We start from the raw sequence: 23879 nt of genomic DNA, 5'->3' as shown, positions 1-23879 counted from the left end.
ATGGAGTAACAATAAGTATGAAAAACGCCAGTCAGCATTTGACTCAATGATAAATTGTATTTGCTGACAAGGTCATTGTATCTACCATAGAAATTACGAAATGATGACTTTAAATGAGACTGCTGATATGTCAGCTTTATATAATCAGTTTACTCTGAAAAAGAGACATCGCCGAGTCTGTCATGTTTTACTGCTGTAAAAGATGATAGCCAGCTGAAAAATAAACTGTGTGACAAATGAGGTGACAGGGTTTCCGACGATAAGTTTCCTTATTCGTGAAATATTATTCCACTATGAACTAGATATGCTGTTTGTGTAACCATAATTATTCGATACTCAAGATTATGTTCTGAGAACGATGAATATTAAAACCGAGACAGGCTATTGACAAATAAGAAGATGTTTTTTTTTCTGGAATACGGCAATATTCACCAAATTAAGTTTCATAACTCCTTTATTATCAAGCTAAATATTATCCAATTGATTTATTCGTATTAATTAATTAATTAACTCCTCAAAATTAATATTTTCGTTTCGTAGTATTTAACTGAAATATCAGCGATTGACCTTAAAATGTTATAATTTAATGATATCATTCCAGTAACCCTTCCCAGTGTTACGATTTGCTTAATATTGAGATTTTAATAGAAGGTTATACACATTAAATTATTAATTTTAATTTTGTGTGAAAATGAAAACATTTAAAGCTAGTTGCAACAAAAAGTCATAAATAAGCTGATAAGCGGTTGACTAGATAACATTATAGTGTATAAGGGGGGTTCAATATTGAAAACTCATATTAAGAATGTATCTATTGTAAATTATGCGTTCAATAAAACGCCAACATATTGAAAGCCTAAAATCTCTAGACTTTTCGAACTTATCCTTTTTTTATTATTAAAGACTATTTATTTACTAATATAATAAGATCTAACACTGTGTTGTATTTTGATACTCATATTTTGTGAGACTTCTAGGGTAAATTTGACTTCCAAACACCTCGTCTACTGAAAAATATATAGGGCTGTCGACAGAGGAATGCTCTCTCCTCCATGGCACCTGATTCTACCAGGGTCTGTCCGGGGTCTCTTTTTTATGCTCACAGTTTTGTTTAGTTGAATCGAACGCACTTGATCTTTGTTAAGTTTAAATGTTTTTTTTATTATCAATAAGGAAAGCCGACGATTGAAAAGCTGAAGTCATCTCGTTTTATCATATAATTTAGCTGGTATTTGGTACTTATTGTCTGAAGACTTTTATCATGAACAATAGATAAGTTGCATTTATTAATATTTAGTATATAAATATTCTTTCTCATGAGAGAAAGAATGTTTATGAATTAACAACGATTCATTTTTGTTTGAGAAACCAGTCTGACTCCGATGGGCATTCTTTTCTGATTGTTATCTATAATGTGACACATAAATTTTACTCCTCCACGTCGGCCGATAAGATTTTTTTCTATTGTGGAAATTCACAGAACAATAAACATCAAATTATATAATACTAACGCCCACCTTGCTTGGTCGGAAAAATCGATCTACATCAACAGTTCCGGAAAAATACCCTTACTCCACACGATCCGGTGTCGAAGAGAGCAGCTTGCTTGCTTTTTAGGCTAAAATTATAGTGTTCTGTGCGTAAAACATATTTTTTCTGACGGTCATGGCTTTATAATTGTGTAACGTCCAAAAACTAGTTATCTCTTTTTTCTCTCGTCAAAAAGGCAGTGATTATCATCTAGAACAAGAATCATCAAGAGCAATTCAGGCCGTCGTGATTTCTTCAGTATTTCAAATCACATCAGATTTGATATACAAAATGTATTTTGTGAATCTAGAACAAGATCCTTTTATGGCATTATAATTTCCCTTGAAGATAGCGAAATATAGAGCAATTTCCAAGGGGGAGAAAGGAGCAAATCACACAAAGTAATAAATATTTTGGCCTGTTTTCTTCATTGGCCTTTGAACGAAATTTGGTTGGGTTTTATGTTATATTGGCATTTTAAATACAGAAGATATCGAGTGACATCTTTTCTGGCAGATTTACCTAATTATACCAAGGGCTAAATATCTGACACAAAAGCCAGGAAGTTGTTAGGTTACATAATGGCGCGGAATAATCTGAAAGAATCTGAAAAGTGAAAGTAGACTGCATTGTGTTTGTGTTATCAGCGGTACAAAAATTAGGGGTTAAATGAGGAGATAGAACACAAACATTAAACATAAAAATCAACTGCTCGAATATTTTTGTGGTTAATGAATATTATTTGACATTTACTTCCCGAGAATTTGTATAATTAAAAGGATTAGCTGATTTCTATTTTTAAACATTTACATATTTTAAATAAAGACCACCACGACAATTGTGAAATAATGTTCGTTGTTTTCTTGGTTTTAGATCTTTGTTATAAAAAAAACTCTTATAACTTTGTAATACTAAATATTCTTAAGTCAATCTTAGTATTTGCAATATACGTACATTATTTATTTCCCCTATATTTCTGTATAAAAGTTTAAAAGGTTATCCGTATTCAGCAAAATAGTACATACATTATAAACCTTTTTTAAAATAATCTTTCATCTGATAGAAAGAATTCTGGGGTTTTACTGGCTGGTACATGGTTGATACACTATAAAGAAACCCCCTTGAGAAAATTAAAGCTTTGTTAATATTCTTTTATTCTAATTAAATATTCTTCTCCCTTTGACTTGAATCGGATATAGCAACAGGAACAGCTTTAATAAGTCCCCTCTCTTGCTTTTAATGTCAATTAAGCTGTTAAACTGCAAAAAAGTTTTTTAAATATCATAAAATCCAATCACGTGAAGTTATTTTCATTTATTTGTAATTCAGCATTTAAAAAGACCTGATTAATAACTTTCAATTCGAAATTTTACAAAAAAAATTGAAAAATTGCAAGCACCTGCGTCTCCGGAACTACGCCTGATTGTCCTCAATCTTCCGTTTGTTTTTTCTTCGAATCTAATCATTTTATGCCGGAAATCATCGAGATAACATTTGCAGCTCTTATCCTGACTTGTATTGTGTGAACGGATTTTTGATTTTGAATACTGTTTGTTATCTCCTTATATGTATATGTCATTGCTAATTGACTGCGAAAAAAAGAGTTTGACCTTGCAAATAAACCTAACATACCGAGGAAGAATATTCATCTCATGCCCCAGAATTTTGCATGTATACTGTGTCAGGTTAGGGCCATGACAGATTTACAGAATAACAACTTTTTATCAAATATATCTTACTATTTTAACAAAAGAAGGGGGGAAAAGATAATTACGGAAATCAAATTTGTTAGTTTTGTTTTATGTAAAAATTTTAAGTAGTTTTATACCTGTTAACATATTTTTTGTATAAATCCATATATAGTATAGTTAAACAAACAATTTCTTTAATATTTTACAATAATATCATTCATCAATTTTTAATTCAAAAGAGGCATGCAGCCTTTATAGACAAAAAGGCGACGGATAATTTGAATTTTTTGACATTGCTACTTCCGTTAAAATGGCAAAGTATGAGTTGAGCGGAAACTGAATGTTAGAAGACGCTAATTATATTTTCATCCATCATGCTTGTCTTTGTCACGATAGTTTCCGAAGTCACCATTCGGAACACGGCCAGATTAATTCTGTTACACGGAACATCTCTCACTAATTATTTTTGGTCTTCATTTCCATTGCCAAGAGTGAATTGTATTATTTTTTCCACGAACCTGCCTCCACCGCAAAAACACAATTGTGCACGTTTTATCTAAATTATCAGGTCTCGTTTTCCACAAACTTGATTATGTAAATATGGGGTTCTTCTGGGATATACATGTATATGCTTTAGATGCCCTTTGTTCCTCTTTAGGGTCTCTCCAGTCCTTCCGTTCACGTGCAGGTTACTCGGTGCCAACACGCATCTGGAGTAAAATGCGGTGTAATATGATATTGTCCTTGAGTACAATTTATTTATGTTAATCGTGGATTAGAGATGAGAAACGGATTTCCTCCTCCCCCATTGATGAAATGTGTACGATTCGTATCACACATTTGTTTTCTGCTGAAATATGATTATTGATAGAACACATACATAAAAAAGGAAAGAAATGAAATGAATCTTTGATGATAGATTTCATTTCAAACAGTCAAATAGATTATATTTCTTTACAATTAGTGGCTGCAATTACATACATTGCTAATTGAAGAGTGTTCGTTACAATTTCTTGTTGAACTCTTCTCTGGTAATCAGGCAAAAGAAACCTTTCTACTGTTTCTATTCACAAAGCAATAAAGAGAGATTTATGTACACATAAAAATATTTTTGTAAACTATTTAATGAAATTTATTTTCAGATATACTAAATGGTTTGTTTACTTGTTCCAGTCTTTAATATTTTGTTTACAATTACTCTTCTTACTAATGTTTCATTCTTTAGTAGTTTTACACGTCCTTACACCGTGTTCTCGTTCTGTTAAAAATCTCAACTTTTATTGTTTTAGGAGGTTTGTTCAGCAATGAGGAAAGTACAACAGAGAACGCATTCAAGTACGCAGTCTACAGGATTAAACATGAGAAAAATTTATTGGGCGGATCAACGCTTAGCTACGATACACGGCGTCTGTCGGTGGAAGACGCATTCACGTCATCAATGGAAAGTAAGTCGCTCATCCAAAATACTATTTTAAATGCATTGTACCTCATTAAATTGTCGTCAATTGTTAACCATTTCAGGTAGAGTAACACGTAAAAACTAGTAATTTGATCTGATCAAATAGCACAACTTGAATTACTCATTGTGGTCCCACTATCCCTGGGGTCATGATTTTAACAAACTTGAACTGAAACTACGTAAAAAAGCTTTCACGTAGCATAATTGTTTCTTGTCATTTGGTTCTTGAAAATTTTCCAAAGGTACCATTACTTTTTCACTAATCTTGATTATTTCTAGTGTAGACGTACTTTTTTCCACGGGGTCATAATTCCGCGGATTCTCAATTTCTGTTGAATCCGCGTGTAGAAAATTTCGCGGATTTCCTAGATTGTCACTATATGCCTTACATTTATATTAAGTACGCTTGGACAAATTTCCGCGGAAAATTTGTGACCGCGTACATAGCGTAAATTAATACCACGCAGATAAAAGTACTTCTACAGTATCTTCAAAGAGAACGTTATCTTTTTTGTGAATAAACATGAAAGCCCTAAACCCAGAGATATTTTTACTCAAACAACACGAATCAGGGGAAGAACACACAGACCTCTAAAACATCAGAGGTGGGATCCGATGCCATGGAGGAGCGAGCATCCCCTGCCAACCGGTCACATACGCCGTGTCATGATCGGAAAATAACAGAAAAATCCGTCGACAATTAATTGGTCTAAAAATTAGTATGAAAAACATCAGACAGCATTTGACAATGGTAGATTGTATTTGCTAACAAGTCACGGGATCGAGCAAAGAACTTACAAAATGTTGCCTTAAAACGAGAAAGTTGATATTCTTGTTTCAACAACATTTTTGTTAATAATTTACTTCGTTAGAAATTGCTCTTAAGTATAACATGCTCTTGTGTATTGAATCAACTGAGAGATATAACCTCATATGCAGGAAATAAGAGTGCATTCCTGCATAAGTAAGGGACTTAAGTTGACGATTGAAAAAGTTAGAGTCACCACGTTTATCCTAAAACTTTGTCGTTAGATTACCATAAAAATCTTTTTTTCTAGTAAAATATCCAAATATGAAACATTTGAATGAAAATAACTATTTGTTTACTGACAATACATCGTAGATATATCTATATGTCGAACTGAAGTCCAAGGCAGGTGGATTCTTCTTGTGTATAAGGTTTGGAATGAATTCTACATTTAATAGTTACAAAAATAGGTCTGCTTATATCGGGTATTTGACGGGTATAAATTCGTAATTATGGGATTCAAACAGATTGTTGGAAGATCTGGTCTCTAAAACCACATAAATATAATCAATAACTCAAGCATCCTGTGTCTACAATCTACAGCTCAACACACTTTTTAAGCTCACATGGTTTTTCGCACAAATTAAGGTTACATTTTTGTTATAAAAATTACCATTTTCTAACTTCAGTACGATGAAACAGCCCTACGTTATATTACATATATAATGTCGAGGACATAAGTCCTTTAGAATCATTATCTTAAGTTTCTAAAGTGGATGTAATAAAGGGGAATTAATCAATAAATGGTACGATGTTTCTACTATAGGATTCTACCATAAGTTTTTACAAATTATATAAAACGAGCTTTTATACATACCATGTAGTTAAAAATTTTTGATTTTCTTTTTAAAGGTGAGTATTTTTCAAAATTCTTTGCTCAATTACTATACTCCTCTTGGTTTTGTCGAAATGTAGCGCCGAAAAATGATAACATTACATAAGGAAACCACAGTTAAGGGTAGGATATTGAAGTATTGTTTAATTTTCTAAATAGTATATTCTTTCTATTGAAGCGGAACGCTGTATTCTCTATTTTTATTATAGCGAGAGTTATCGCCCTTGTTATTTTTAATTACTCATTATATGCTTTAAAAATAAATACTTAATTAGTGTTGAATTCGAATTAAAGTTATCAATTATAATCATTGTATGTTTCTTTAGTTGGACTGATTGGAAGCTTGATTGGTGTTTTAATTAGTTTGTAAATAAATAATCACTAAGTATTTTATATGGTGTTAAAATATGTACGGTTTTACTGGCGGTTGTACGAGAGACGTTCTAGAGGTAAAACTTGAAGAACCTTGTGTGTCCATGTAAGTGTGCGGAGATCCCTGCTTATATTGTACTGCTCTAAGTAGTAAGTGTGCGGTCATCCCTGTTTATTGCTAGTCAGAGTGTGTGTTCATCCCTGCTCTGGAATTAGCATCTATTAGCATAAAGTGTGAGGACATCCCTGCATGTTGCTGCGCAAGATCAGGTGTGAGGACATCTCTGCATGCATCTTGTGGTAGGGCATTGGTGTGCGGACATCCCTACCAGTGTCCCTGGTCTAGAACCGTGTCTTAGTATCAAGTGTGTGGTCATCCCTGCTTGTCACTGCGCAAGGGCAAGTGTGGTCGTCCCTGCTTGTCTCTTGTGGAAGTGCGCTGGTGTGTGAACTTCCCTGCCAGTGTCACTTGTTCGCTACCAGTTAAAACATAATATACGCAGTACGAAGTGATTAAGACTGCGCATTGTACATATTTGCAGCATCTCAGGGCTATCCGTTTTTATCACGGGTACGAGCCCGCGGGGGTTCACAGGCAGTGACCTCCCTTGCATGTTACACTATGAAAAGGAAAATTCTATTGCATTTACGGTTTGAAACGTAAAATTTTGCATTGGGATTAATCTTTCATGATTCTAGATTTTTAGAAGGTAACTCTGAAAAATACCACCTTATTAACACACAAAGCAGTCAAACAGATGAAAAATACTATTATCGCGCGCAAAAGAGTCAGAATATACAGAAAATACAAGTTACACAAGCTGTACTGTGCCTGTGTCTACGTTTCTGCAAAGAGATACTGCTTTCAAAAGAATGGAGAAAACGACAGCTACAATTTGCAAGAAACAACAAAAAATCAAATGGGAATAGTTGTTATTTTGCAGCCATGAATATATCAAAGTTCTATTAACTGATTTGTGTAAATTATGTTTATGTTAATGAAATAAAACTCAAATAATGTAAACAGGTACTTTTTAAATGCATTTTGTTGTCTCTCTACACAATATTACATTATAGCAATGTGACCTTAATTTGTGCGAAAAACCATGTGAGCTTAAAAAGTGCGTTGAGCTGTATTTAACAAAATGCTTTTGCAAATGACCAATGACAAGGTTTATTAATATACGAGTTCCATTTTTATTGAAAAAAAGAGCTGTCAATTATGTCAAAAAGCCTAGCTCTAATTTATCATGAGGAATGGTTGTAAGTATATAGATATGAAAAATCTTACGTTTTGATGTTTTTGATTTTGGTTAAATTTTGTGATTTCAAATTTTCAGAACGTTCCTTTAAAATTTTACGTATCCACCTCTGATTTACACCACTTCTCAAACAATCAAGTATTATTGCACAGAACCTCTAAAGTTTCTTCGTCACTGCTGTTAATATTTAAGTGAGGAGTAAAGAAAAAGACGCTTGGTAGAACATTGATTGGAACCCGCTTTGTATATTTGTTTATAAGGATTTTTATGAGGTTTTGGAATGTAAGATAGACATGGTAAATTGAAATCATTTGTTGGGAATATTAAAAATATTCAAAACAGACACATGCTTTTGAAAAACGTCCTCCTGAGAAAGGGGGTTATGGGTATAAGTTGGTTTTCTACTTGTAGAAATAAATCCCAAATCCTCTAAAATGCTATTGTAATAATGAACCGTACAAAAAAATGTTGTTACCCGCTTTTTCAGCTGTGACCAGTAATCTATTTTTTCACTTCTGAATTAATGAACACAGAAGAATAGATGGTTTTCAAATTGCTCTCCGCTCTCTTGATGCGAGATTTTAACATACATCTAATACATCGAATCCATTATGACAATGTTTTTTCTATGTCTGACCCCGCACATGGCGTAATCTACCATAGAATTCATAATATTTTTGAAATTATGACACCATGCAGTTGAAAGTTCGGGGTTCACTAAATGTTTGCTCTTTTAAAAAAAAACTATATTTACATCACGAGTTATAACGTGTCCAGCAGGCCTATAGTTGTAGGTTGAAGAACATGAACAGGTAGGAGGATTATGTTCCAACTGCTCGATATCCAGGCTTTGTTAAAATTTCTTGTAATTTAAAAGTTTGGAAGGAATAGTAGATGAATATATTTGTAGAAAATATGGGGTGTAGTATTCAGTTTGAAATAAATGTTGGAATACAAGACTGGGCCTTTTTGTGATTAAAAATATTGCTTATATAAATTTTAAAATAAAATGCACCGCTATTCAGTCTGCCTGTCTGAATTATTCCGACTCTTTCTCTATATAGGTTCACAAAAAATAACCTTTACAGATACTATCCTTATAGGTTATAGGAACTACCGTTGCAAAGATTTGGTTCCGAAGGAAAGATTTAAATTGGTATCAAGAAAACGATCCCTGATCATTCGGATTCCTATCACCATTAATTATCCAGAATAAGACTTACTGCATACTGCAACAAAGCGGAAGTTTAAAGTAAACTGTAACTAAAGATGCATTAAATTGTATAAACTCTGCAATCACAGCAAAATCCTACTTAGATGGAATACTTTTTTTGCAATGCTTCAAGGAAGAACAGCTATAAATCCAGCCTAATGTGACAGGGTTTATCCAACAGTGTTTTTGGCAGAGATAATTTCTATAGTTTAGGAAATAGAGATGAGCTAGATCGAGTTCTTTATGAGTGTATTGAACATTATTTTTTCATTCATAAACTGTAAAAACTCGATGTCTGCTGAAATATAGTACGACATTTATCTAGAGGGAGAGACCCTCTTTAATTGGGATAAGGATATATTTGACAGAACATCTTTACAATTAAGATTTTATTTGAAGTTACTTCGAAAATAAATTCATTTTAATTAAGATAGTTGCCTCGTATTTCAATGTTTGCATCGAAACGCAATTATTTAACAGAAATTGTGTTTTACTCTTTGAATTACCACCCCATGTTCCTTTATATCTGATATAAATCAAAAGAAAAGAATAAGTTAGCTATTATTAGCATCCAGCACATTTTAGCACTTCTGATCCGTGGCGAATCAAAAGAGTTTATATATATGCAGTAATAAATAACACGAGGGTACATTTGATTGGATTCGGTATGTATGTAGAGGCCCTTGAAAGTGAGAATTTTTGGATCTGTCACATAGATTTTCAGCATTCTTTTGATGTTTCGGATTCAAGTAACATAAGAAATGGAAATATTTTCCCGAAATTATGTTTAATTTACTAAAATCTTCCACGAAATTAACTATACTTCCCAATCAACCAATATTGCACACAATGAGTTTTTTCTATTTGTTACTCATAAGGCCATTTCTGCCCGATTTTACAGTGTTGTATGAAAAGTGTGTATTCAAGTGAACTTGAAAAGAAAGATACATATTTGGTCTTTTATTGACTGTAGACGATAAAAGTTAAGTAACTACTAAATTGTATCACAAACGAGAGGACTTCAGGTTTTCCATCATCAGCTTTCCTTATACATGTATATACAGTATAAGCTATCACCTGCTTATCGTTAATATCTTCGACTGATTCGCTTCTGAAGAGCTGACTCTGAGTATGACCAGTTTTTAAAGCGAGGCTTTCTTCTCACTGATAAATTGAATAAATTTCAGCAACCTCGATAACATCTTGTAACTTTCTGTTGTCGTTATAATGATTTTGTTAACACCTTGTTACCACACGAACGTTTTTGCTAGATCTAGCGAATTCGAGACAATTTCTGTATCTTAAGAGTCCTTTAAAAATTATTGTCTTACACTTTCGTCTCGGTATGCATGTGCAGGGTGTCCCAAAACATATGTTACACTTTTAAACCGCTATTATACAATTATGGACTGTTTAGAAGGGAGACATCACCAATTATCAGGTCTGAGTAGGGTTGTCACCCGAGGGCGCTTGCGCAAAAACTGTCATGCTTGCACCTGATAATTTTAATAATTTTTCTACCGTTGCGTAAACAGTCCATAATAGTTTTATTATCCTGAAGAATATACCATTATCAATTAGATAGAGAAGAAAATAGTAATCAAACCTCTTATTTTCTTCTACTCTGCTCCTATTCCATACTTTCAAAATATGTCAACAGACAACTTTGACGTCATCGTTAGAATTTATTGTTTACCAAAAATTACATATTTAGCCATTATATCTTATAAATAGGAGTTATCTCGCTTAAACCACTGTAGTTTTATTCAAAGGGCGACAACACAGTTGTAACCCTGCATGCTTTTTAACGCTTACGCTATTTCATTGTCATCTGAAGGGAGATAACAGTTGTCACCCTGCGCGTGAGAGAATCACTAGTTGTCTCCCTGCAAAAAATATTTATCTAAACCAATCAGATTGACTGTATAATTCTGAAGGATAATAAAAAATGTTATGCCTCAAGTTACCTTAATGAAATTTAAAATATATAATATAATTATTATAATTTTTTTGTCACGCATACATTTGTCCCGGTTTCCTTATTAATCATCAACATTTCTCCTAAAAACACATGTCATTCTACAACATGTTCCAAATGATGTTCATTTGAATATAACATTGTTTGAACATGATTTCTATAGGGTTTTTTACCATGCTTAAAAGGTGACATTCTTACAGTTTAGAGATTTTCCCACAATAAAATTGGGTTTCACCAAACAACAGAAATTAAGATTCTCTTTAAATACATTGTTAAAATGGAAGCAGACTTCATTGTAATACCATGCATATCAAAGTTTCAGAGTCTGGTCTAATTAAAATCCAATGGGTAGACTCTGTATGATTTCTAATTTCTGTCTCGTTCAAATGCTGCGTTACACTTATCTTGTAAGGAATCCATTTTAACTCAAATTTGAGTATTTTATGAACACTAACTTTACCAAAGGTGCTCTCTTGTTCATACAGGACCCGTCTAAGGGATATTTGTAAAGTTTCAGTATAACAACTCTATCAGTCATTATGGTTTTAATGTTCTCTATGGTACGGGCACTCTTTGGACTTCTAATACCAGAATTAAGTCATGTGTCATTAATGGTGCCTTTAACTTCAACCTCCCTCACAAAACTAGAAAAAAGTATCCTGTTGAGCACTTAATTTCATTGCAGGTTGTTGTTTTCTCATGGTTCTAATGACTAAAGTCGCAGATTTAGACCCTTAGAAAAGTTTTACAATTTCTACCAGTTGTTCTCATGAAGGTTCCATATTAAAAGTATGATGGCGTCATAAGGACATCATAATTACCTGACTTTTAGATAGAATTTCTCAAAAGTTTGTCAGATACAATGTATGTTATTACACTAGATGTTGACAAAATTTCTTAGTGAATACTTTTGTTTTGATAAAGTTATAGATGATTAAAAGTGTAACATATGTTTTGGGACACCATGTATATTAAGGTTATAAGGGTTTTCACTTTTTTTCAATGAAAGAAATCCTTTGTTTTACTCTTCTTCAAATCTTAGTCTGGCACAATGTAAAGAAGAAGGTAGGGTTTTGGCATTATTGCGCCCTAAAAATGTAATGACATCAAAAAGTTTTGAAACTGGCTTAAATATTAGTTAAGTATATGTCTGTGATAAATCAGGAAAGAATATGGCATGAAGGTTTACCATTCTGCAAAGATGACGTCATTAATGTGATTCATTTCTTCATTTTCAACAGAAAAAGCCTCAAAATGGCCCATTTCAAGGGTGATTTTCCTTTATAAAATAGTGTCCACAGCCGTCGCCCAAGTTAATTTTTTTGATATTTTGTGCAAAATTCAATAACAAACCACATATCTCAAGATCTTTGTGGGCGATGACTGTGGACAATATAATCTGAAAGAAAATTCCATTGAAAATTGGTGTCTTCTGCAACTTTTAAAGAAAATACGGGAAAATGCACATGTTTATGACGTCATAAATAGCATTTAGAATCACATGTGAGAAAAATGATTTGTATGATTTTTCTGCATTGAATTTCAATTGTTAAGAAAGCATCAGTTTTCAACTTTTACACCAGTTTCAATTTTTAGAAAATCACAGGGCAAAATTTGTTTGGAAACCATACCTTGTTCTTTGATTTTGTGCTCTTTTAGGTTTCAAAAAAGAAAAACCTTTGAATTATCAAGGTCGTTTTTATTTCGCACTAGAGACATGTCCGCTATCTTACGAGACAGTTAAATAGACGGAATGTCTATTTCCGAATGAATTGGCAGAAGTTGTTAGCATATCAATAGAGGATAGCTTACATGGATTCTCCCGAGAGTGATGCTCCCACACACGAAAAAAGGAATAAATACGAGAATTACGCAACGTTAATTCAAGCAAAAAAAAAAAAAATTTTAACAAAGTTTCACAATATCTGCATGCTGAAACTCTTATTAGATTAGCAATATATATTAATCAATGTAACAGGCATTCTGTTAAAAAAAATAAAAAGACACGATAGATGTATATTTGTTACACAGAAGAATTTACTTATAATTACAAATATTCGTACCCGATTGGAACTTTTCTATCTGAGCTGCTACGCCCTTGTCGTACTTTCCAAAGCTGGTTTATCAGTATATAATCTTTAATTGTGTATACATCAACAAATTTTAAAAGGTTGAAAACCATGTTATCCTTTAATCAAAATGGATCATGGAGGTGCTACGAAGGGGACGATGATAACCAAGCTGATACTGATAGAGATCGTTATCGTATATACATGTAATTTAAATGTAAAAAAGCTGTCAAGATGTATTTATATATGAATATTTAATTTTCAGTTTGTGATCAAATCACCCTGGGTATCTCCACATTATTCGGACCACGATCTCAGGATCTTTCCGCCTTCACCAACACAATGTGTTCACATCTTCACATTCCACACATCGAATATCGGGAAACCACGCTTGCGCAGACGTTGCTTTCCGGTTTCTCCATCAACATCCATCCAAAATCAGACCATTTATCCCAAGCATACATTGATCTCATTCACAGCTATAACATGAAAACCGTTCTTCTGATTTACGAAAATCAGGGAGGTACACATAGCATTTTCCTGTAACATTTTATTTTTTTAAATCTTCATTGAATTTGAAAACAGAGCATTATTCATGACGCTGTGGATGAAAACATTTATTTGAGAAAAACAAACTTCAATAAGAGGTTAATGATGTTCTTTTATTTTTCTCATTGTTTACATGCCTTGTACAGTAATCTAAACTATTTCTTTTCCATTTTAGGATTAATAAAAATGCAGACAATTTTACATGAAATAACAAAGGATGTAACCAGAAATGTATTCATCCGCCAAGGCGACAGAACAAATGTCCGAGACGTCCTTAAGGAGGCTAAATCTAAATCATGGACCAATATCATTGTGGATATGAACATTTCGAACACTGCTGTACTACTCCGAACGGTTAGAGAAATATTTCAATTGAAATAATAGCTTAAATTATTCGCGTTTTAAGTAAATATTGAAATTAGAAAAAGAAATTGATGTTGTAATACTTTGTTTTACATGTTTTATTCAATAAGATTCTGTAAATATACGACTATAAAATAAGTTTAAAACAGACATGCTTAGGTTAACTTTACAATCTTCATTGTTTGCCCTCTTTTGACTTTGGGTGAAAGATTTGGGTCAGTAGGTAGATGCAAATTTTTTCTTACAAAATTTCAATTTCAATTTTTTTTAAGAAATTCTATTTTCCAGAATACATAACAAAAATGTTACCTGGAAGTTAGAATAAGTATCGACTGTGGTCATTTTAGCCAGTCGGTCCGGCGAGGACATATATTTTTCTTTAGAGATGGCCTTGGATGTCTATTTATAACGTTTAATGTCTATAGTTATCTGAGCTTAGATGTAAATGGCTTACCGACAGAAAGCATTAGATTTCATATTGAACTGTCTGTATCCTAGTGATTTTGATTTTCTTTTTTAATCTGAGAGCGGTTGCATGTTTCCATCAAAGCAGATTTATCATGGCTGTCGATATTCTTTGTAATGTTCGTCTCTCATAGATCGCCAGTCATTTCGTCAGGATTATGTAATTTAGTTTTAAATTTTGTTCTCTTTTCCTCAGGCGCTTCAGGAGGGGATGATAGATCCCTACCATCATTACGTTCTCACAACTTTGGTATGTGTTTTCATAAATATAATCCATCCTATTTTTAAAATTTATCACGATTTGTCGGATTCAGTTTCCTTGATATCAAGATAATTTTCATGGTTATATCAATGAAAAATATATCATTTTGCTTTTCATTCAAAGGACATCGAAGGCATTAATTTGTATGACTACAAGTATAACTATGTGAATCTTACCGGATTTCGATTGGTTGATCCCAATGACGACTACACAAAAAGCATCATCAAAGAAATGTATTACTACGAAAGAGACACAAATCTCAAACTTTTATACGACAAGGACTACAGTACAATTCCGGTATGTGGCCACAAGCAAAGACATACATGTAACTCCTTCTTCAAAATCAAAATAAGCTTTCTTTAAATATTTTACATGCTGACTGATCAAATAGATACTAGGCCTGATGAGACCGTTTTAAGATTTTTTTACTCAAATTTGTCATCTCTGCATAATGTCTTTATTAGGAAATATTTGTCTTCCACCCAAAATAAATTATGAGAAGATGACTTTGAATCCCTTGTATTATTTTAAATTTGGAATTTTTTTTTAATATTGAATGTCTTTTTCCATCGTAGTACGAGTCGGCTGTAATATTTGATGCTGTGTTGCTATTCGCTAAAGCAATAACGGACCTGTCAAAGGATAAGATCTTTATTCCACCAAATGTGTCCTGTGACGTAGAAGAAGTTTGGAGATCTGGAAAGGACCTGTACGACTATCTACAGGAAGTAGGGCCATTGTCAAATCATTTTTTTTTCAATGGCGATTTTATATGATGTAAAACTAAGAATTGGTGCTTTATATTGTGTTAGTCAGAAATCCGCGGGTTGACGGGAGATATAAGGATCAGAAATGGACGACGACAGACATTTAAACTGGATGTGATGCAGCTCACGGAGGAAGGACTTAGAAAGGTCAGTTATAAAGGACACAGAAAACTCAGTGGTAAAGGACTCAGAAAGGTCGGTTATAAAGGACACAGAAAACTCAGTGGTAAAGGACTCAGAAAACTCAGTGGTAAAAGACTCAGAAAGGTCAGTTATAAAGGACACAGAAAACTCAGTGGTAAAGGACTCAGAAAGGTCAGTTATAAAGGACACAGAAAACTCAGTGGTAAATGACTCAGAAAACTCAGTGGTAAAAGACTCAGAAAGGTCGGTTATAAAGGACTCAGAAAACTCAGTGGTAAAAGACTCAGAAAGGTCGGTTATAAAGGACTCAGAAAACTCAGTGGTAAAGGACTAATAAAAGGTCGGTTATAAAGTGCTCAGAAATCTCAGTGGTAAAGGACTCAGAAGGTTTGGTTATGAAGGACTCAGAAAATACAGTGGTAAATGACTCTGAGAAGTCGTTTGTAACGAACTCAGAAAAGTTAGTGGTGAATGACCCAGAAAGGTTGGTTGAACCGGATTCAGAAAGGTAATTTATCCCTGACTCAGAAAGGTCAAGTGTAAAGAATCAAGAAAGATCATTTTTGCCGAACTCACAAAGGTCAGCTGATAAAGACCAAGGAAGGCCATTTATGCCAAACTCACAAAGGTCAGCTGTACAGGTCGTGTGCACAGGACCAAGAAAGTTTAAACATGCACAAACTATGGAAAAGTTTACAATTCTGTCAGAAATGAAGTTTTGGTTGATAGTCAACAGTGCGTTTCTGAACGAAAGCAAAGCATCCTTGGTAAATTATTGTTTCCTTTTTAAAATGTAAAAAAATTAATCTCTCTGAGCTCTTCTCTACCAACACACATAGTCAAAAGGATTGTATAAGTTGTAGATCTCTTTGCATGTATTTATGATTATTTCCAGAATCAGATACTGTGAAATCACTTATTTTCGTGGCGGTTAATTTTCGTTGTTTTCAAGGTACGGAGAGACTTACAAAATTATTACAACCACGAAATGTAAAATTATATCTGCATTACTACTTCATATTCTCCAAAAAATCACTCCCACAAACCAATACTATATCCTCAAATCTAAAAAAATATATATACTTATGTATACAATGCATATACATCAAAGAGGAATTATGGGTTACACCGTACTTACATTGTTGGGTATAATATGTATATAATTTACCTTTGCAGGTTGGGATCTGGAATTCCAATACAAAGACGGGTGTCAACTTTACACACCGCTACATCAAGGACAATTTTCCCTTCGGAAACAAAACTTTGGTTGTTACCACCAAACTAGTAAGTGTGTCCTAAGAGGACCCAATCATTTATCAGACTCTAACCTCTTCTATACGTTCATATCATGTCTAGTAATAACACTGACAATCATTATTTCACTGACAGTATCTTAACTACAGGAATATATAGATTATGAATTCTTGTCTAATGTATGTCAACACAAAACAAACCTTCGATTCTCACCAAAGATGTGAAACGCCATTTTTTCTCTCCATTTTTCAGAATCTCGATCGTCCCTTGATAGTGACGACCAAACTGGTACGAGTCCCATTAGAAGCACGTAGTGAATTCTTGCCCACCGTTTATCTGATGTAGAATTTATAGTCTTCTCCTACTAACAATGAATTACTGCTCTCTTTCAAAACAATAATATAAAACAACAGAAAAACATAAAGCATTCCAGAAATTAAGTGTGGCTTTTACATTCTAGACTTGGGTGTTGAATGGCTCGAATGGCATTTTGTACATGTATATTATGAATACATGTATTGTTTGTAGATGTTATAAGTGTAGTTTCTTAAATATATTCCATTTTATTCGTAAGTCATTATGACCCTATACATAAAGATTGACATTGAAAGGAGATGGGTGAACTTAGCGTGCAAAAAACCCACAAGCTTCAGATATATAAAAATCATATTCAAATTGTGATTTTAGTATTTAGAGTAAAGTTCTCATCATTGATTTTTGTAAAATCATGATAAACAAAAAGTTTTGAGGAAAATTTTTCGTTAAAATTTATTCTTTTATTAAGAAAAATAATGTGGTATCCATTGGGTTCGAACCCTGGCAATAAAAATCCTGAGTTGCATTCTCTGTTGAGACTAGCACGCTAATCATTACGCTATACAAGTCCTGATGAAGTGTGGCATTTAAATCATGTTTGTGATATGACCATTGACTTAAGGGACTTCAAGTATTTTAGAAAAAGATACGAAAGTTATGTCATAAACTTATATTTTTTAGGTATAGTTGGTCATTGCTCCATAATTTTGGAAACCAAAATATGTATGTTTTTATGCAAACTTTGAGGATTACCTTTCAAAAAAATGGAGAGAAGACCCACTCATAACGAAAAATAGTGTTATAGTGTGAAAAAATGATTCGTTTTGTCCTCTTTCGTGTTTGTATAATATTTCATAGGCAAATAACTTCAATTTTCATGAGATTTGTGCAAGTTGAAGAGATTTATCATGAAGTATACTTTAATGTTAGATGAAATATTAAGGAAAATTTTGATAAAATTGAGATTTAATTTTTCACCTTCTTGTTTATCGCACTATGGGCTTATCTCTCGTCATGTTCACCCATCTCCTTTAATCATATTTTATTGCTGTAAAAAAGACGCCAATGAAACTTAAATATTCCAAGGAACTTTGGGACAATTTGAAATCACAAGATTTTATCAAAATCAACTTTGGGACAATTTGAAATCACAAGATTTTATCAAAATCAACAGCTGAAATCACAAGATTTTATCAAAATCAACAGCTTAAAAACTTAGACTTCTCAACTTTATACACAACCATTCCCCACGATGAATTGTAGTCCAGGTTTTTGATATCATAGTCAGCTGCTTTTTCAATAAGAATGGAACTCGTAATTATACTTACCTTGTCATGAGTAATTTGCAAAATTATTTTGTTTTAAAAAATCTGACTGTACAAACAAGTACTGTGAAGTTGACATCAAAATGATGCTTGGGTTTCTGATTGACAATAGCTGTGTGAATTTTGGAGACCAGGACTCTAACCATCTATGAGAATACCAATTAATACGAATTGCTTCTGTTCTTAACAGACCTATTTTTGTATTAATATGACTTAAGCCGAATTTGTCCAAATTCGTACCGTGAAAAGAAGAAAACACTTGCTGTGGCCTTCAGCTCGACATTTAGATGTGTCAACGATGCATTGTCAATTAACGATGGTTATTTCCATTCTTATGTCGATACGATATATCTTAGTGAGCTTGAGATAAAATATACCACAAAGTCTGACACGACTGTCTCATATTTTCGATGATTTACTTAAAAAAAATCGTTCATGGTAATCTAACAACCAAGCATTATGATAAACATGATAACTTTAACTTTTTCAATCGTCAACTTCCTTTACTTATGCAGCAATATCATTCATCACTTGGATACGATGTTCATATATCTCAGTTCGATACGCAAAAGTATGCTCTTCGCATAATTTCAAAAACCAAGGTCGATTATTGACGACCAAGGTGACGAAACAAGAATATCAATTCTCGTTTAAAGTCAAAATTTCGGAAGTTCTATGTCGATACAAGACCTTGTCAGCAAATACAGTTTATCATTGCTGATTGACTTTTTCATATTACTTGTTAGGCCATTAGTTATACACTGAAATGACAACGGACTTTTCAGTCATTTCCCGATCATAACAAGAAGCACACGGAGGGTTTGTCCGGTCGGAGGGGATGCTCGCTCCACCATGGCACATGATCCCACCTCTGATGTTTTAGAGGTCCGTGTTTGCTCAGGTCCTGTTTTTTTAATTGTTTTATGGACTTTTGGGTTTGAATACTCTTCTTTATCTTTAAATATTTCATTTCAAACAAAAAACGGGCGTATTATCAAAGTAGGTTTGTAGTTTTAGCGCAAATAAGGGGAAGGGGGACTTGACCAACAAATATAATTTCATTTTCAGCGTTATTATATTACAGTACACGTATTCTACCTTTTTCCATAATAGGTTATATGTATATAATTCATATTTAAAACATTAAAATGTTTGCATACTTTTGTTGTAAATATGAAGCCTATTTTTCTTTTATTTTAATAAACTGAGTGCATCAAGTTGTCATGTACATGTTGTATTAGTATAATTATTAATCAATGCTGCTTGGGTACATTATGATCAAACTTAAATATCTGCACTTAAAGGAAAACTAGATCAAGATCTTTTTGTTTTGTTTTGGAAGAGCTGTTTAATTGAAAAATATCTTTAAAAGAAATATATTAGGTATCCTAAAGAAAGACAATTATAATAGACGTTTTTAACTTCTTAGCATAAAAAACAAAGGTGAAAACAGTTCAATGAATTCAGGTGTTTTTTAACCTTTACCTATTTCAGGATAAACCCTATGTGATGATGAAGGCCCTGGAGCCTGGGGTTGACGGTTCGAAGCTCGGTAACGACCTTTACGAGGGTTTCTGTATTGACCTTCTGAAAGAAATGGCGGCCATTGTGGGGTTTGAATATAAAATCGTCCCTGTGGAAGATGGCCTGTACGGAATGCTTAACGACGGAGAATGGAATGGGATCGTCCGAGAACTCATTGATAGGGTATAAAACAGACTTTACTTTGAACGAATTGAATATTTTAAGCATTTTGATGGATAATCCTTTCTTTAAAGTTTGTAATGCAGGAAGAATTTCATTGCGCCTACGGAAAGCTCATTCTTCAGGTGTAAGCTGCCTTCTTCATCTCATTTTTACATATATTATAAAGATATTGACATCACAAACAATATCCTCAGATTCCTTCCTTATTGTTTGATTTCAGAAAGCTGATTTGGCGGTTGCTGCTTTAACCATCAGTTATCTCCGGGAACAATACATTGATTTCACCAAACCATTCCTTAATCTTGGCATAAGCATACTTTTCAAAACTCCAGAAAGAAAGAAGCCAGGACTGTTCTCGTTTCTGAACCCTCTCGCTCTGGAGATCTGGGTGTATGTGGTTGCTGCCTACATGTTAGTGAGTTTCTGTATATTCGTCCTGGCGCGATTTAGTCCCTACGAGTGGTATAACCCTCATCCTTGTAACCCGGACACAGACACAGTGCAAAACACGTTTGATCTCTCCAACAGTTTCTGGTTCTCGGTGGGAACGCTCATGCAGCAGGGCTCTGACGTCAATCCACGTGCTATTTCCACCCGGATTGTTGGCGCCACCTGGTGGTTTTTCACTCTTATCATTATCTCGTCCTATACTGCTAACTTGGCGGCATTTTTAACAGTTGAACGAATGATATCACCCATTGAGAGCGCAGAGGGACTTGCAGCCCAAAATAAAATTAAATATGGAACTTTGGAAGGAGGATCTACGATGACATTTTTCAGGGTATGTGCACTATGTGCATACTTTAATTTACATTATATCATGGCTGTAAGCACTGTAAACAAGGAATATCAATATTGCTAGTACAGTCATTTTCACTGGAAACGTATTTTCAGATTTATGGTGGTATGTTTCTTTATTCAACAACAGTGAAATGATTGAAATATTTTGTATTCATTTGAATTTCGAAATATGAAGTATTAGAATGGTATTTTTCATGAAAGAAAAATAGTTTACATCTATCCGTATATATATTTAGACTTTCGACAAATATAAAGAATATAGTCTGTTTATAGTCCTTTTTTAATTTCAGGATTCCAAAATAGACACATATCGCCGTATGTGGCACTTCATGAGGACTAACCCTGATATGTTCGTGAAAGACGCAAATGAAGGCGTTACAAAGGTTAAGGCCGGTAACTACGCTTATTTAATGGAATCTACGTCTATTGAGTACGAGGTTCAACAGAATTGTGACCTCATGCAAGTGGGGGGTCTTCTGGACTCCAAAGGTTTCGGAGTTGCCACGCCCATGGGTAAGTTATCACGAAGCAATATAGTATCCATGAAGTTCTAGATATTCTATTTTTATTGAAGACTGATAATAAAAAATGCTATTTTACCGAAGAACGACCATTTACGCCAGCAAAGACAGTACATGTAAATGGTATTTTCGTATTTGTTCTTTAACAAATTAGACAGTGAATGGCCAAAAGTAAACAAGAAGATTTTTTTTTGTTATCCAAAATTAATAAAAATCACAAAAAGATGCATATATGTTCCTAAGTTGTTCCTGATGCTCCAATCCACAGGGTTCTTAAAGCCTTATTTTATCCATAAGTCTACTCTACTTATTCCGAGGCTGGCCCCCTTGAGAAGCAATTGTGTAAAGGAACTTCTGTCAAAAACACATAAATATATTGCTCACTCCTCACACGTCTGAAAACTCCTGTCAATATTTACACGCCATTTTAGTCCTAACAGACATATTGGAACTGCTTTTGGCTATAATCAAAGTCTGTATGTATTTGTTTTTGTCTGTAGGTTCGCCATTAAGGGACAAGCTGTCGTTGGCCATTCTTCACCTCCAGGAGGACGGCAAAGTACAAGAACTGTACAACAAATGGTGGAAGGGGTCAGGCAAATGTATGTCTGAACGCAAAGCCATTGAATCCAAGGCCAACGCGCTGGATGTCAACAACGTGGGCGGCATTTTTGTTGTCCTCCTCGGCGGTCTAGCAGTGGCCGTTCTTGTGGCCTTCCTGGAATTTATTTGGAAATCCAAGAAAAATGCCAGAGAAGACAGAGTAGGGAATTATAATGCCAAATTGTTAATACAGACAGTTTCGCTTATTTTTATTTAAAATTTTACTAAATTTAAAAGTAAATGAAATTAAATGAATTTGAAAATTTGCAGAATGATTGAAATCGCTGTAGATATGCAGAAAAAGTTTACAACGAGAATCAAAATGTACGTTTATTCAATGCTTTCCAAAACGTTAAATAATGAATAAAGTAAAATATTTTGAATTTCAGCAATCGCTGTGTTCCGAAATGATACAAGAGCTCAAGTTTGCAGTTCGTTGTCACGGCTCATCAAAAAAATCAAAAACAAAGCGGAGTTGTGCCAAGTGTAAAAAAGGCCATAACGCCTCATGTCCATTGACTGTTGATATGCCAAAAGATTCTAGTTCATCCAATGGAATTCTACCCCTCAGGGAACTCAGAAAATCCCCTGTATCTAGGGGTAGGGAATTTTCATTTGGAGAGGGGGCATACATGCACGTGGAATATAGTGACGCAGAGACGTGACAAAAGGTTTAATCCGTCACAAAACGGATAATTTTGTCAGTGTGCCTTAATACACTTGTCTCATTTGTTCTTTGGTGTATTCTTTTCGTCAGATCGTTCTCTGTTTTCAGGTTATATAATTCATGTTTTATTCATAACGGTGATTTTCGCTGAATAATTTGTGATAGACTGTGATATTTTTCATGCTACATTCTATCATTGTATCATGTTATCATCATTGAAACATATTGTAAAATGAATACGTAGAAGAGTTTCGTCATGTATTTTATTTAAATTTTGTTGTTTACGACAGCTCCTTCACTTGATTATCCATTTGGATAAATACATATTATTATATATAAAATGAATGTTTGCATTCAAGTTATTTTGAATAGTAAAGACTTATCCATTTGGATAAATACATATTATTATATATATAATGAATGTTTGCATTCAAGTTATTTTGAATAGTAAAGTCTTTTACTTCTTCTTTACCCTAATTCTATGTTCTGAATTTCTCGGCTAGGGGAGTATTTTGTTAAAATGAATTAATTTAAATAAATGAAAAAAATAATTAATTGGTGCAACACATTCCATATGACATATTCATGTTTAAAGATAAATTACATGTATATTGGTTGTTACTACGTAAGGAATGAAGCTCATTTCAATTTATGTTGTACGATAATACATAACTTGGGACAGTTTACGCTCTATAAACCGCGAAGCAGGACAGAATGTTCATTCTATTGGAATGAAATTTGCACCAACAACACAAGAGGTGATATCACTTCTCCTGACAAGAAACAATCACTCCTTATTTCTCACTAGTACTTTGAGTAATTTTGCTGACTATTCTGCAGGAGCACATCCATAGTTTTTTCTACGACCAGAATGCAAGGGTGTTTTGTCAATAGTTTTGTCTACTCCTCTCCCGATTCC

General features: G+C 33.6%; 1 protein-coding gene across 2 annotated transcripts in view; it reads left to right on the top strand.

Annotated features, from left to right (window-relative positions):
* LOC134271610 (glutamate receptor ionotropic, kainate 2-like) overlaps positions 1-23255 on the top strand; it is a 42098-nt gene extending 18843 nt beyond the window's left edge. Inside the window, exons 2-15 of one of the 2 annotated variants that reach the window (XM_062753811.1) lie at positions 4511-4666; positions 13483-13740; positions 13942-14120; positions 14791-14844; positions 14980-15153; positions 15432-15584; positions 15669-15770; positions 16944-17051; positions 17274-17309; positions 20156-20368; positions 20589-21149; positions 21460-21682; positions 22191-22453; positions 22683-23255. In XM_062753811.1, coding sequence (XP_062609795.1) covers positions 4511-4666; positions 13483-13740; positions 13942-14120; positions 14791-14844; positions 14980-15153; positions 15432-15584; positions 15669-15770; positions 16944-17051; positions 17274-17309; positions 20156-20368; positions 20589-21149; positions 21460-21682; positions 22191-22453; positions 22683-22958 — 2756 coding nt within the window. In that variant the 3' untranslated portion in view covers positions 22959-23255. The remainder of the gene's footprint in view (positions 1-4510; positions 4667-13482; positions 13741-13941; positions 14121-14790; positions 14845-14979; positions 15154-15431; positions 15585-15668; positions 15771-16943; positions 17052-17273; positions 17310-20155; positions 20369-20588; positions 21150-21459; positions 21683-22190; positions 22454-22682) is intronic. The other variant, XM_062753812.1, reaches the window with a different exon arrangement.
* Positions 23256-23879: the final 624 nt, after the last annotated feature.

Source organism: Saccostrea cucullata, unplaced genomic scaffold (assembly GCF_032062105.1).
Source record: "Saccostrea cucullata isolate Sc308-1 unplaced genomic scaffold, CSIRO_AGI_Scuc_v1 ctg184, whole genome shotgun sequence".
NCBI lineage: Eukaryota > Metazoa > Mollusca > Bivalvia > Ostreida > Ostreidae > Saccostrea > Saccostrea cuccullata.
This window is presented reverse-complemented; position numbering and strand designations above follow the sequence as displayed.